Source organism: Panthera leo, chromosome D1 (assembly GCF_018350215.1).
Source record: "Panthera leo isolate Ple1 chromosome D1, P.leo_Ple1_pat1.1, whole genome shotgun sequence".
Lineage (NCBI taxonomy): Eukaryota > Metazoa > Chordata > Mammalia > Carnivora > Felidae > Panthera > Panthera leo.
In genome coordinates, this window is record NC_056688.1 from 114,946,444 (window position 1) to 114,957,419 (window position 10,976).

The 10,976-nt window shown below is 66.0% G+C and overlaps 2 protein-coding genes across 7 annotated transcripts; one reads left to right on the forward strand and one right to left on the reverse strand.

The window, feature by feature from the left end:
* Positions 1-1,486: 1,486 nt before the first annotated feature.
* Positions 1,487-4,391, reverse strand: RASSF7 (Ras association domain family member 7). 2 transcript variants are annotated; one of them, XM_042904747.1, is made up of 6 exons: positions 4,241-4,390; positions 3,457-3,587; positions 2,498-3,210; positions 2,231-2,359; positions 2,072-2,153; positions 1,487-1,990 (listed from the first exon to the last, which is right to left on the reverse strand). In XM_042904747.1, the coding sequence occupies exons 2-6, from the start codon at positions 3,578-3,580 to the stop codon at positions 1,959-1,961; spliced, it is 1,080 nt and encodes a 359-aa protein (XP_042760681.1). In that variant the 5' UTR covers positions 3,581-3,587; positions 4,241-4,390; the 3' UTR covers positions 1,487-1,958. The 2 variants fall into 2 exon arrangements, with proteins under 2 accessions (XP_042760681.1, XP_042760680.1); XM_042904746.1 differs by having other exon boundaries at positions 1,487-2,153; positions 4,241-4,391.
* A 1,358-nt stretch (positions 4,392-5,749) lies between these two features.
* LMNTD2 (lamin tail domain containing 2) lies at positions 5,750-10,949 on the forward strand. Of its 5 annotated transcripts, XM_042904736.1 has the most exons (14): positions 5,750-5,887; positions 6,317-6,524; positions 6,598-6,750; positions 7,146-7,233; positions 7,362-7,475; positions 7,764-7,835; positions 7,917-8,005; positions 8,350-8,645; positions 8,900-8,978; positions 9,300-9,474; positions 9,555-9,683; positions 9,767-9,963; positions 10,297-10,549; positions 10,682-10,949. In XM_042904736.1, the coding sequence occupies exons 2-14, from the start codon at positions 6,337-6,339 to the stop codon at positions 10,811-10,813; spliced, it is 1,965 nt and encodes a 654-aa protein (XP_042760670.1). In that variant the 5' UTR covers positions 5,750-5,887; positions 6,317-6,336; the 3' UTR covers positions 10,814-10,949. The 5 variants fall into 5 exon arrangements, with proteins under 5 accessions (XP_042760670.1, XP_042760674.1, XP_042760672.1 ...); XM_042904740.1 differs by lacking the exon at positions 5,750-5,887 and having other exon boundaries at positions 6,270-6,524; positions 10,297-10,412; XM_042904738.1 differs by lacking the exon at positions 5,750-5,887 and having other exon boundaries at positions 6,270-6,524; positions 9,555-9,677.
* The last annotated feature ends 27 nt before the right edge of the window (positions 10,950-10,976 follow it).

A 10,976-nucleotide genomic window follows, 5' to 3' on the forward strand; every position in this document is an offset into this window, starting at 1 on the left:
AACAGACGCAGGAGCCTGGCGGAGGGGTGGGGTGAGCTCTGTGAGCACCAGGCCTACGTCCCTTTGGTTGGTGGGAGAGCAGATAACCCTGGGAGGGCGCGGCCTCGTCTCCAGATGGCACCTGGCTTTGCCCTCTGCTGGCCAGTGCACTCAGCTTGAGAGATGACCCTGTGTTGGGGCTCAGGACAAGCCTCCTGGGGCACACCTAGCCCTTCTGCACACAGGTAGGGCTGCGGGCGGGGAGAGCAGACCCCTGGAGCCTGGTGCTGATTGCCCGTGGCCCCAGCCCTCTCACCCAGGACACAGCACAGTCAGCATTTGCATTCCAGACTATATCCCACGTGCCTGTTTGCTTAGCCCTGTCTGGAATGGGCTGCTGTGAGGTGGGCAGTGAGCTCAGGTGGGAGCTGGGTTAGGGCTGGGGGCTCTAGAGTGAGGAGCCCCCTGCTGCTGCCTGGCCTGGCCATTCGCTCCCTATCCTGTTCCACCTTGGGCAGGAAGTGCCCAGTCCTAGTTGCCCCCCACCCCCACCCCAAGCTGTGCCCTCAAGGTGGCATTGCCTCTTGGTGGCTTCCTTGCTCCTTGTACTCAGGACTTCATGTCCCCCGTGGTCGGCCCCAAAGGAAGTGGGGAACACCAGGCCCAGCTCAGGGGCCACTCCAGAAGGCTGAGTCTGTCCCACAGTTGCCAACCCCCAAACTCAGCACAAAGACCCCCATCATCTAGGATGCCCCCCTCTCCTGTTCCCCACGCCTGTGGCTGCACTGAGCTCCTGGGTTCTGACCACCACAAAGAGCTCCAGTCTCAGCCACTGTGCTCAGAGGTGCGACTGCAGGACCAGGACCAGGACTGTGGCCTGGACGTCACTCTGCCCTAATTTGGAGGCCGCAGGCACACAGCTGAGGCTTCACATCCAGCTGGGAAGCAGGGGGGCCCTCGGGAAGGCTGGGCAGCCACACCCTCATGGGGCCTACAAAGCTCCTCTGGGCAGGGCTGCTGCTTCCTTGGTCCTGGCCGATCAGGAGTCTGGGGAGCTGCCCCCACAAGCTCTCAGTAAACTTGACAGGCAGGTCTGGCATGTCCTTAAGTCCCCATGTCCAGGAGCCACCCCAGATGGGGTGGCAGTTCCTGCTCCTGCTGAGGGTTAGGCCAGAAGAGGGGAACCAGGCAGACGAGAGGTCCACACAGGAACCCGGGCCGGGGCTGAGGCTGCTGCAAGCCCCGTACTGTCCAACTTTCAACCCCAGGCTTGCGCTGCCAAGGAGAGCCCCTGGGGGAGGGCGGGCAGAGCAGCCTGAAAGGCGAGGCCCCACAAATGCCCCCAGGCTTTAGGCCCAGCTGACCGCTGGCCCCTGGGAGACGCCCTGCTCAAGAGCCCCAGTTGCGGCCAGCCCCGGGTAGCTTGGGGATACTGCCCAGTGACCCCAGCCAGTCTCGGTTTCAGGCCCCACAGATGCTGTCCGGTGCAACCTTGGGACACACTCGAGCCATTTGGGGCAGTTTATTGAGGCTTCAGGGTCAGGGTAGGGGAGGCAGCATACCTGTGTGTGTGTGTGCACACGTGTGATGAAGGACACTTCCCACATGCAAGCACACACCCAGAGTTGAGCAGTGTCCACATATCATCTCCCATCCCCTACAAGGAGCCGTGGCCTTTGGGGCCTAGCGAATTCTGAGCCGGTCGTGCCCCCTGCTTCTCCAAGGGGCCGGCAGACTTGGCAAGGACTAGGGCAAGCACCCTCAGCCTCCCGCTGCCCCCCAGAGCAGAACCCCCTGGGCTCTGAGGCATTCTGTCTCAGGCCCAGGGCATCAGGCCTTCCCACTACATGGGCAATAAACCCTCTGGGACCCCTGATGCTGCTGTTGTCCAAGTCGGGCCCCGCCTTGGCTGCCCACGCTCATGTCATGGGAGCCCAGGGCTGGGCTGGCAGTGGATGTCCATTCTGGGGCAAGAGCTGCTACCTCCAGGAGTTCTGCCTCATGGGGACAACTGTGGGGAGGACACAGGCTGAGGGACTGAGGAGGCCACAGGAGAACCCTGACCCACCCAGAATGGGGGGGACAGACATACTCTCTGGGCTCAGGCTGGACACTAGAGCGGGACCGTGGGAGGTTCTGGTGAAAGGCTCTTCTCTGGCCAGAGGCAGAAGATCCTATGGGGAGAGCAGATCAGCTTAGGACTGGGCCAGGCCTCCCCTGCCACCCAACCTCCCTCCAGAACGGCGCTGACCTGTGTGCCAGGGGGGCCCCCATCTGGCTGCGGGGGTGGTGGCGGCGCAGCCCCCGTCTGCTGGATGAACTGCTGCAGGTTACACTGGCGGAGCTCCCGGTTCAGCTCCTCTAGTTCCTGGGCCTGGGCCTGGGGCACAGGGCACCCTCAGGAGACGGCCGCAGGGCTCCACGGACTCGTGCTCCCCCTGGTCACACCCTGACACCCACCCCCCAAGCTGCCCATGCTGGGGACGTCAGCAGGCGCTCGGGGCCCAGGGGGGCTTACCTGCAGGGCACGCTCGGCAGCCTCCAGAGCCCTGCTGACCAGGGCCAGGCTGCCCTGCACCTCCGCGCTCTGCCGCTCCTGGACGGCCAGGTCCTGGCGCAGGCGTTCGGTGGCAGATGCCGTGGGGGAGGGGGGCCCGGGGGCCTCTGAGGCCAGATGGAGTTCAGCCTCCAGGGCGCGGGCCTGGGCATCCAGGGCCTGCAGCCGGGCGGCGTGCTCGGCAGTGGCGGCGCTCAGGGCTTGCAGGCGTGCCTGCCCCTCACGCTCCCGCACCTGCTCCCGCCTGAGCTCCTGCTCCCAGAAGGCCTCCTGACCCAGCTCCAGTGCGTTCCTCCGCACCCTTCGCTCCAGGCCCTGCAGGTCTGCACAGGAGCCTGGCATTGGTGCTACGGGGGCCACAGGCTCGGGCAGCGCAGGGATGGGGGCCAGCCCAGGGCACCCAAGGCTGAAGGTCAGTGCTTTGCGGGGCTCGTGGCCCAGGGCTGGCCGTGGCTTCGGGGGGAGGCTGGCCCGGACTGGGCAGCGTTCAGGAGGTGGGCAGCTGTCTGAGGAGGGCCTTCCTGCGAGGCTGGGCCCTGTCCGCCTCAGGACAAACTGGACATCACTGGCAAACTGTCCACAGGTGGCCTGGGCACCCACTGGACACTCCTGGGGCAACAGCTGCCGTTCCTTCTCCCTGAGACGCTGCACGAGCACAAAGCGGCCCGTCTGGCCTGGGGTAGGAGGAGAGGGGTCAGCCTAGATTCCCTCCACCCTCCATCCACCTGGCTTGAGAAGTGGGGTAGGAGGCGAGGGGTCAGCCTAGATTCCCCCCCACCCTCCATCTACCTGGCTTGAGAAGTTGAGGGAGAGCAACAGGGATCAGCAACCAGCCCCACCCTCCTTGGGGGAAAGGGGCCATAGGAGCAGGCCCAGTCTCAGGTGCACCTGCTGGGCCATCTGTGCCGGAAAGGACTCACCTATTGCTTGGGCCAGCGCGATGACCACTTCCTGACAGGTGGTCTGCTCTGAGACCCCACAGACCACGCGTTGTATGCCATCCACCCACACCTTCAGCTCCATGGCTGCTAGCCCTGAGAGCATCCCTGTCCTGCACGGACGATGAAGGCCACAGAGTCAGGCCCAGCCTGGCTCTCCTCTCTTCCCCCAGAACTGGCTCAGGGTTACTGTCCCCCCTGACGTCAGCCCCGCTCTCCTGTGCCCAGCCCCACCCTTAGGCCACACATTCTTGGGGTGGGAGTAGTGGAGACCCCCACCCCCCCCCAACCCCCGGCAGGGGGAACCAGTCCGCCCTCAAGGGGCACTTTGAGGCTCCTCCACTGCCCAGCCTCCTCTCGCCTCACCCCAATCCCGGAACGAGGCGAATCATTAACCAGATCCAGGACTTCCTGCCTCCCCAGTCACCTGGCTCGAAGGGCACTGCCCCTCCCACGGGACGCCGTCCTCAGGCACCCAAGGGCGCCCTCACGAAAACACGGCTTCCCTCTGCCATGGGAACGCCCCCTCGCCCGAGACGCAGACCTCGGCCCTCCGGAGGCACGGAACCGCGCCTGGGCGGTCCCTGCCGGCGCGGGCAGCCCCCTTCCCGCTCCCCACAGCCGCCGCGCTTGCCGTCTGTGCGGCGGGGGCCGTTGCAGGTGCTGCGGGGCCCCCCACGGCCGCCCAGCCCGCGCCCCTCCGTCGGAGTTGCCGCCCAGGGCCGTGCGCCGCACTCGGGAGGATCTGGGGCCCTGCGCTTCTCACCTGGGCGCTCGCCGGCCTCCCGGCCCTAGGCTCGAACTGGCTGCTTCCCGGCGGCCGGCGCCGTCGCCGCCGCAACCTGCCGCCTCCAGCGCGGCGGGCGAGCCCCGGCCCGCAGCTCCATTGGCCCGCAGCCCGAGCGCCCCGCCCCGAGCGCCCCCATTGGTTCCCACCATCGCCTCGTCCGCCCCGCGCCCACGCCCATTGGCTACCTCTCTGAACCCCGCCCCTCCCATTGGCTCCCCGCCCGCCCCGCCCTCAGCGGCGCCCAGGTGTGGGCGGAGCTCGGCAGCGCGGAGGGGCGGGCCGAGCCTGGTCCACGCACGCCTGAGGACCGCGAACTACGCGGAAGCGCGTCCCTGGCCCCCGGGCGGCGCGTGGGACAGGTGTCTGGCTCCGCTCCCGGGCCGACCTCCTCAGAAACCTCCCAGTCTGATGAGTCTTTTGCCTAGAGAGGGAGCGCCGGCCTGGGACCCTGCAGCTTCTGCGCCGAGAGGGGCAGCGGGGTCCCCAAGGCTAGGGCCCCACCGACCTTGCTCCCTTAGGGCGCGTCGTCGGGACGCACAGGGGTCGGGGAACCGTGAGCCCCCGCGGGAGGGAGGTGGAGCTGGCGGGCCACTGCAGCCAGGTTGGCAATCCCGGTGAGGGGAGAAGGCCGCCTTCAGGTTGCTGGGGACAAAGCAAGACATAGACCCTGGGCTCTTTTCCCCCACCCCTGCCTGCCCCCAGTGGAGCTCGGTGCCCTCGCGAGTTGTGGACGCCCGCGGGCACACTCCGGCCTGGTAGGACCCAAGCCAGCTCGGCAGCCAGGGTGCCTCACAGCCTCAATGCTGTCTGTGGACCAGGCATTCAGAGCCCTGTTTCTGCCACGGGGGTCCTCCTGCCAGCCTGTATGTTCCGCGGCACAGGAAGTCCTACAAAAACGCGAAGTTGAGAGTCTGAATGAATGAGTGAATGAATGAATAAAAGAAAGAAAGAAAGAAAGGAAGGAAGAAAGAAAGAAAGAAAGAAAGAAAGAAAGAAAGAAAGAAAAGAGAAGAAAGAAAAAGCTAGAAAGGGGTCGGGGTGAAGGCTGGAGAGCATCAGTTTGTGTGTCAGATCTGGTGCTTCATTTTTGGTGTGGGGCAGAGGGAACAGTTATCGTGGTTATGAGAGGGTCCCCGGGGCTCCCTGAGGTGACCCAGGTGGTAGAGATGGACGGGGGCAGGGGGGGGCTTCTTGCTTGGGGGTCAGGTAGGTGGGCATCAGCCTCTGAGGACAAAGAAGCTGTGGGAAACACTCAGGAGGGCCTCACTGCCGGTTAGAGTTCAGTAAGCCCCCACATACAGGGCAGCAATGCCCCCGATACCCACCAAGTGCCACAGTCAGGCAGTCAGGCTGGGGGTGGTGGACTGTGTGGCCACGGCAGGCCTGGCTGGTCGCTCTGTGGTTCCCTGGGCCTCCTGAGGGTCACTGGGCAACAACCCAGCCTCTTACCACTTCTCCTTCGGGCAGGATCTGGAGGTGGGTCCAGGACTCACTCAGGGTCCCGGTCTGGGGTCTCCCTGGAAGCTGCTGGTAACAAACAGCCCCTCCCCTTTTGGTGCTGGTATCCATGGGAACACTGTAAAGCCTTTCTTTCCCTAGGCCTGCTTGGGTTTCAGGCCTCAGGTGAGTGTTGGGGGTGAGGCCCTGGGTCTGGGGGCATCACGGGCGAAGGATTAACACCTCTGGGGACCTTTGCCTTAGGCTGAGGGCAGGACCTCAGGTCGTAGAGGGCGAGGGTGACAGAGAGACAACAGGAAATGTGCAAACATCCTGGTGACATGTTGCTTGGGGAAGGGGGTGGGGGACAGTTATCTGCTGCCTTGTCCTGGTCAGAAACACACAGACATAGACACACATGTGGCCAGCAATCTGGTGTCCTGGGGGCGTGCACGTGCGCATGCACACGCACGTGCGCACTCACACAAGGGCATTTTTGGAGTGATGCTGTCTAGGGCTGTCAGACACAGGCACACACTTGTGGCCATGAAAGAAGAGCCCCACGTGGTACCTACCCATGGGACACAAGGGTGACAGCCACACTACCCATCTCAGCTCCCCCAGGAACATCGAGAATGGCCCCTGAGCCTTGCCAAGAGGCTGAAAAAGCTGAGAAACAGGCTGCCCTATCCCTGGCGGACCAAGAGCCGGTCAGTGGCCACCTGGAGCCTCCAGCTGGCACACCCAAAGACCCAGTGGCTCCCGCATGCCTGAAGGACACCAAGCCCAGCTCCACGCCCGTGGTCTTCCCCGTCAACCTGCAGTAAGGAAGCGAGGGAGGGGTGGTCGGCCGGAGGGCAGGGCCTGATCAAGTGGCAAGGGTGCTGGCATCGCAGGTTGGCCCCTGAGTCCTTGGACCCCCGCACCCTGCGGCTGCTGTGGGGTCAGCGGGAACTGGAGATCCAGGCTCTGCGGTGGACCATCCAGAACCGCCGGAATGCCCGGCACTGCCACATCCTGTACGAGGTGGCCGGACTGCCACCCGAGAGGTGAGCAGCAAAGTGCCAGTCCTTCAGCCCAACCCAGCCTCTGTCCTGGCCTGAAATGGTTTTTGTCTGACCTCATCCCCAACCACTGGGGCTCCCACCTGATAATTACCCTGCCTTTCGCCTCTAGCCCTTATCCTTACCTGACTCTGACCCCCCAACCTAACCCCGAAAGAGTGAATATGCTGTAAACCTGCCCAGACCCTGACTCTAAACATGTCGATGGCCGCTGAACCTAGACTCGACCTATGACCCACACCTCTCAGAACCCGACCTGGCCCGGCCCGGTGGAACTCTGTGCCCTTAGGCCTCCACTGTCAGTGAAGAGGAGCCCCTCCGCCTCCCTTCCTTGGCTACTGACCTCGAGGTGGGGGCTGCTGAGATGGCCCCTCCCCCAGTTGCTCACACAGTCAGGAGAAGCTCCTGCAGAACCAGATCCAGAAGCTGACTCTGGAGTTGAAAGGGCAGAAGGAACAGGCCCAACTGGTGAGGGGCAGGTGGGATCAGGATTTGGTCAGGGGACCCAGGCTGGGGTGAGGATCAGGGGCCAGGTAGGGGTTGGCTCCGGGGGTGGAGAGAAGGCCCTGTCCCACCCACTCACCCTCCCGGAGCAGGAGAAGTCCCAGCTGGAGACTGAGCTGCAGGCGTTCCAGAGGTCCTGCCTCCTGCAGCTGGCCCGCTCCTCCTGGGTGGGTCGCGTGCTGCGATCTTCCACCGGCAGTGTGGAGGTAAGCCCCATTCGGCCCACCCTCCTGCCTCCCACGTCCCCCTCCCCAGCCCTCCTTGGACTTCCCTTGGAGAGCCAGGGTGTCCCTTCCAGGCTGGTGCTTCCGCTGGGGGGCCCTGGCCTGCCTGGGAAGCCTGTCCCCCCAGGACCGTGGTCTAGGGCAGGGAGGAACCCCCTGGTTCCGCCCACCTGATGCACAGCAAATGTGTGCCTCGGGTGCGGGTGAGGGTCCAAGGGGAGAGGCTCGTTCCCCAGCTCCTGCCCCCTGGCTTCCACTCCCCTTCTGCAGGTGGTAACTGCAGAAACTCTGATGGACTCCAGTGACCTCTCTGAGAATGACCAGGTCCCCTCTACTGGAGAGGTAAGCAAGGCCCCCGTGTGCTTTCATGGCTCGGTGGGCCCGTGGGAGGGGAGAGCCACGTTCCTGTTGCTTCCTGGCCAGGGTTTCCGGCTGGAGGACGTAGACTGGAACAGCATTGCCCATCGGTATCCCAACCTCCTCGCCAACATCAAGTCCAACTCAGATCAAAAGTAACCGTGCTGGTCAGGGACTCCTGTGGGGGTGAAGGGAGGAGAGGGCGTGCCTCGGCATGTGTGCACCAGAGTCCAAGATCTCCCCTTAGTGTCCCCGGACGAGCCGCTGACACCTCCCAAGGTCAATTCTCTGATCTACAGGAGGAGGTGAAGGTTGAAGGGAAAGGGCTCCTGAGCCATCACAGTCCATCTATGAGCCTTGCTCCCAGGCTGGGTCCCAGGGACGGGAACCGCAACTCGGGGTGCCCCGCCCACCTTGGGGAGGTTAGATGGGGGCAGGGCTGGAGTTCAGACGCCAGGGCCAGCAGGCAGCAAGCAGGTCAGCAGACTGTGGCCCACAGGCACCCCCGGGCCTTGCCATCCCCACCGGCCCCGGTGCCTGGCCAGTGGGGCTCAGAGCTGCATAGAGAGCGTGTGGAACAGCATCTCAAGAGTGTCGAGTGGTGCTCCCTGCCCTCTGTGGGCACCAGCAGCTCAGGGGGCACAGACTCCGACCCCGGCAGTGGCTGGCTGGCTGAGCCTCATCGCGTGCAGAAGGTGACGGGACAGCCACCCTCCGCTGCAGGCCGCAGTTCTGAGTTGACAGAGCCACACCGGAGCAGCAGCCTCGGCAGGGAAATGCAGGCACTGCCTGAAGGTGGGGTACAGCGGGTCTCCCCGGTGGCTCCTCCCTCCCCCCCACCGTGAGGCTGGGATCTCCGCCCCAAACCCTAAACAGCCGTCTCCAGCAGCTCGGTCTCCCCAACAGCTCAGCGCAAGGCCGCTGGGGGCCTCTCCTGCCTCATCCCCAGGGGCTGGGGTGGCCTTGGGTGAGACGCTGCCTCCTCTGCGCTCCGGCTCGCTCCCTCCCACTCTCCCCAGTACTTTGAGCTGTCCCTCTGCTTCCCTCAGCCCCCAGGGCCATCCCTCCTGCTGTGGATCTGACCCCTGGAGCTGTTCCTCTCCCACGTGCGGCCTCAGGGTACTGCAGGTTAGTCTGGCCTCACGTTCGATGTCCCCAGAGGATGCTCCATATGGAGGTCCTCTTTCCGACGGGTCTCTCCCTGGATCCCTGGAACCCCCCCTGGGACCCACCTGGTAAGACGGTCCTGACAGGGGAGTCCTGTGCAGACTCAGAGCACCGGCATCCCAGGCGCCGCCTCCGTGGGAGGGGAGGGGGGTGACACGGGGTGGGGGTGGGGGGATCCCAGCAGGGGTGGGTCTCCCAGCAGGACCGCGGTGGAGGGGTGCCCCAGCCTCTCTGCGGTGCCTCTACCCTCCCTGCTCACCCGCCGAGCCCCATTAACTCCAGCCTGAAGATCGTGGCCGTGAGCCGCAAGGAGAGGTTCGTGCGCGTCCTCAACCAGTCGCTGGAGGAGACCGCCGACCTGGGCGGCCTCACGCTGCGGCAGCTCCTGTACGGCTTCCCGGTGTGCATGTACCGCTTCCCGCCCGGCACGCTGCTGGCTCCACGGCACCACGTTACGGTGCGCCCCGCTCCCCGCGAGCCCTCGTGGCCTCTGCTCCGGCCCCCACCGCCCCTCACCCGCCGCCCCGCGCTGTCCAGCAGGTCTGGGGCGAGGGCCCCGGCGGCACCAAGAAGCGGCCGCCGTCGTCCTTGGGCCAAGAGCCTGTCCACTTCCATTCCGGCCGGGGATGCGTGACTCTCCTCCTGAACCCCAAGGGCGAGGTCAGGGTGCGTCTCAGACCGGGATGGGGTGGGCGGAGAGCCCCGCGGGCTGGGGGTGACCGCTGCGCCCCTCCCGGCCGGCCCCGCAGGTCCTGAGCGAGCACCGGGCCCCCCACTGCGTGACCCCGGTCTCGAGGATCTTCGCTGACAACACCGACCTCTCCGTAGACCGCTTCCCGCTCTCAGAGGACGGGCTTGGGGCCGACCCCGGGGAGCAGAGTCGTGGGCCTCAACACTCGCGCGCGGGCAGGGTGCGGGAGGCCGGAGCCAGACGCCGGAGGCCCGGGTGGGCACCGCGGGTCCCTGGGTCTCCTCTGCCTCCCAGGACCCACCCCCGCAAAAACCGTCCCCCCAGACTCCCTGCTAAGGGACCATTCCCTTGCCTCAGGTCCAATCCCCTCTGAGGCCGCTCTCCAGACGGGTTCCCGCGCAGGACCACCACCCACCTCCCCGGGTTCCGTCCTCGCCGCCCCCCCCCCCCGCAGTAATTCAAGAGCGCTCCCACGCGGCGTGCCCTGCAGGACCAGCCCCTGGCTCCCTTCTCCCCGGGCCCCTTCCCCTCCAGGACTGCCCTTCCCGCGGGCGGGCTCCAGACCTCACGACCCTCCTGCCCCACCAGGACGCGGGGCCTCTTGCCGCGGCTGAGCACCAGCAAGCTCTTCCGCCCGCGGGAGGTGCCGGCGCGGCCCGAGGCCGCCGAGACCCGCACGCCCGAGCTCCTGCCCGCCTTGCCCGGTGAGCGCAGGGGGACGCGGAGGGCGGGCGGACCGGCGGGGAGTGGGAGTCCGGCCGACCCCATCCCGTCGCTGTCCCCCGCAGAGGCCGGGCTGTGCCTGGAACACTGCGGGGCTAGGAAGGAGCACAGGGTCCGGGTGAGCGCGCGCGCGTGCCGGCTGTGGCGGGATACCCGAGCTCCCGCGGGGTCCCCCTCCCGGCCCCGCCCCTCCCCTCCCCTCCCGGCCCCGCCCCCGCGCCGCTCAGGCCCCGCCCCCCCCCCTCCCCAGGTGTGCAGGAGGATCGTGGACCGGGGCTGCCCGATGGTAGCGCTGTCAGTGCAGAGCACGGCTGAGAGCAGATACGGCTTCCGCTTCCTCCCCTGCCCGCCGGTCACCGCGGACCCGGGCGCTCGGGTGTAGAAGGTGGAGGGCAGCGCGGGCGTGGGCGCCCAAGGCCGATGGGCCGCGCTGGGAGAAAGTCGCGGGAGACCAGCAGTGCCAGCTGCACAATTTATTGAACCAACGTCGCCTACGAAGTAAACCGCATTCGTGTGCACCTGAGAGTCCTTAAAGCGGATTCGCT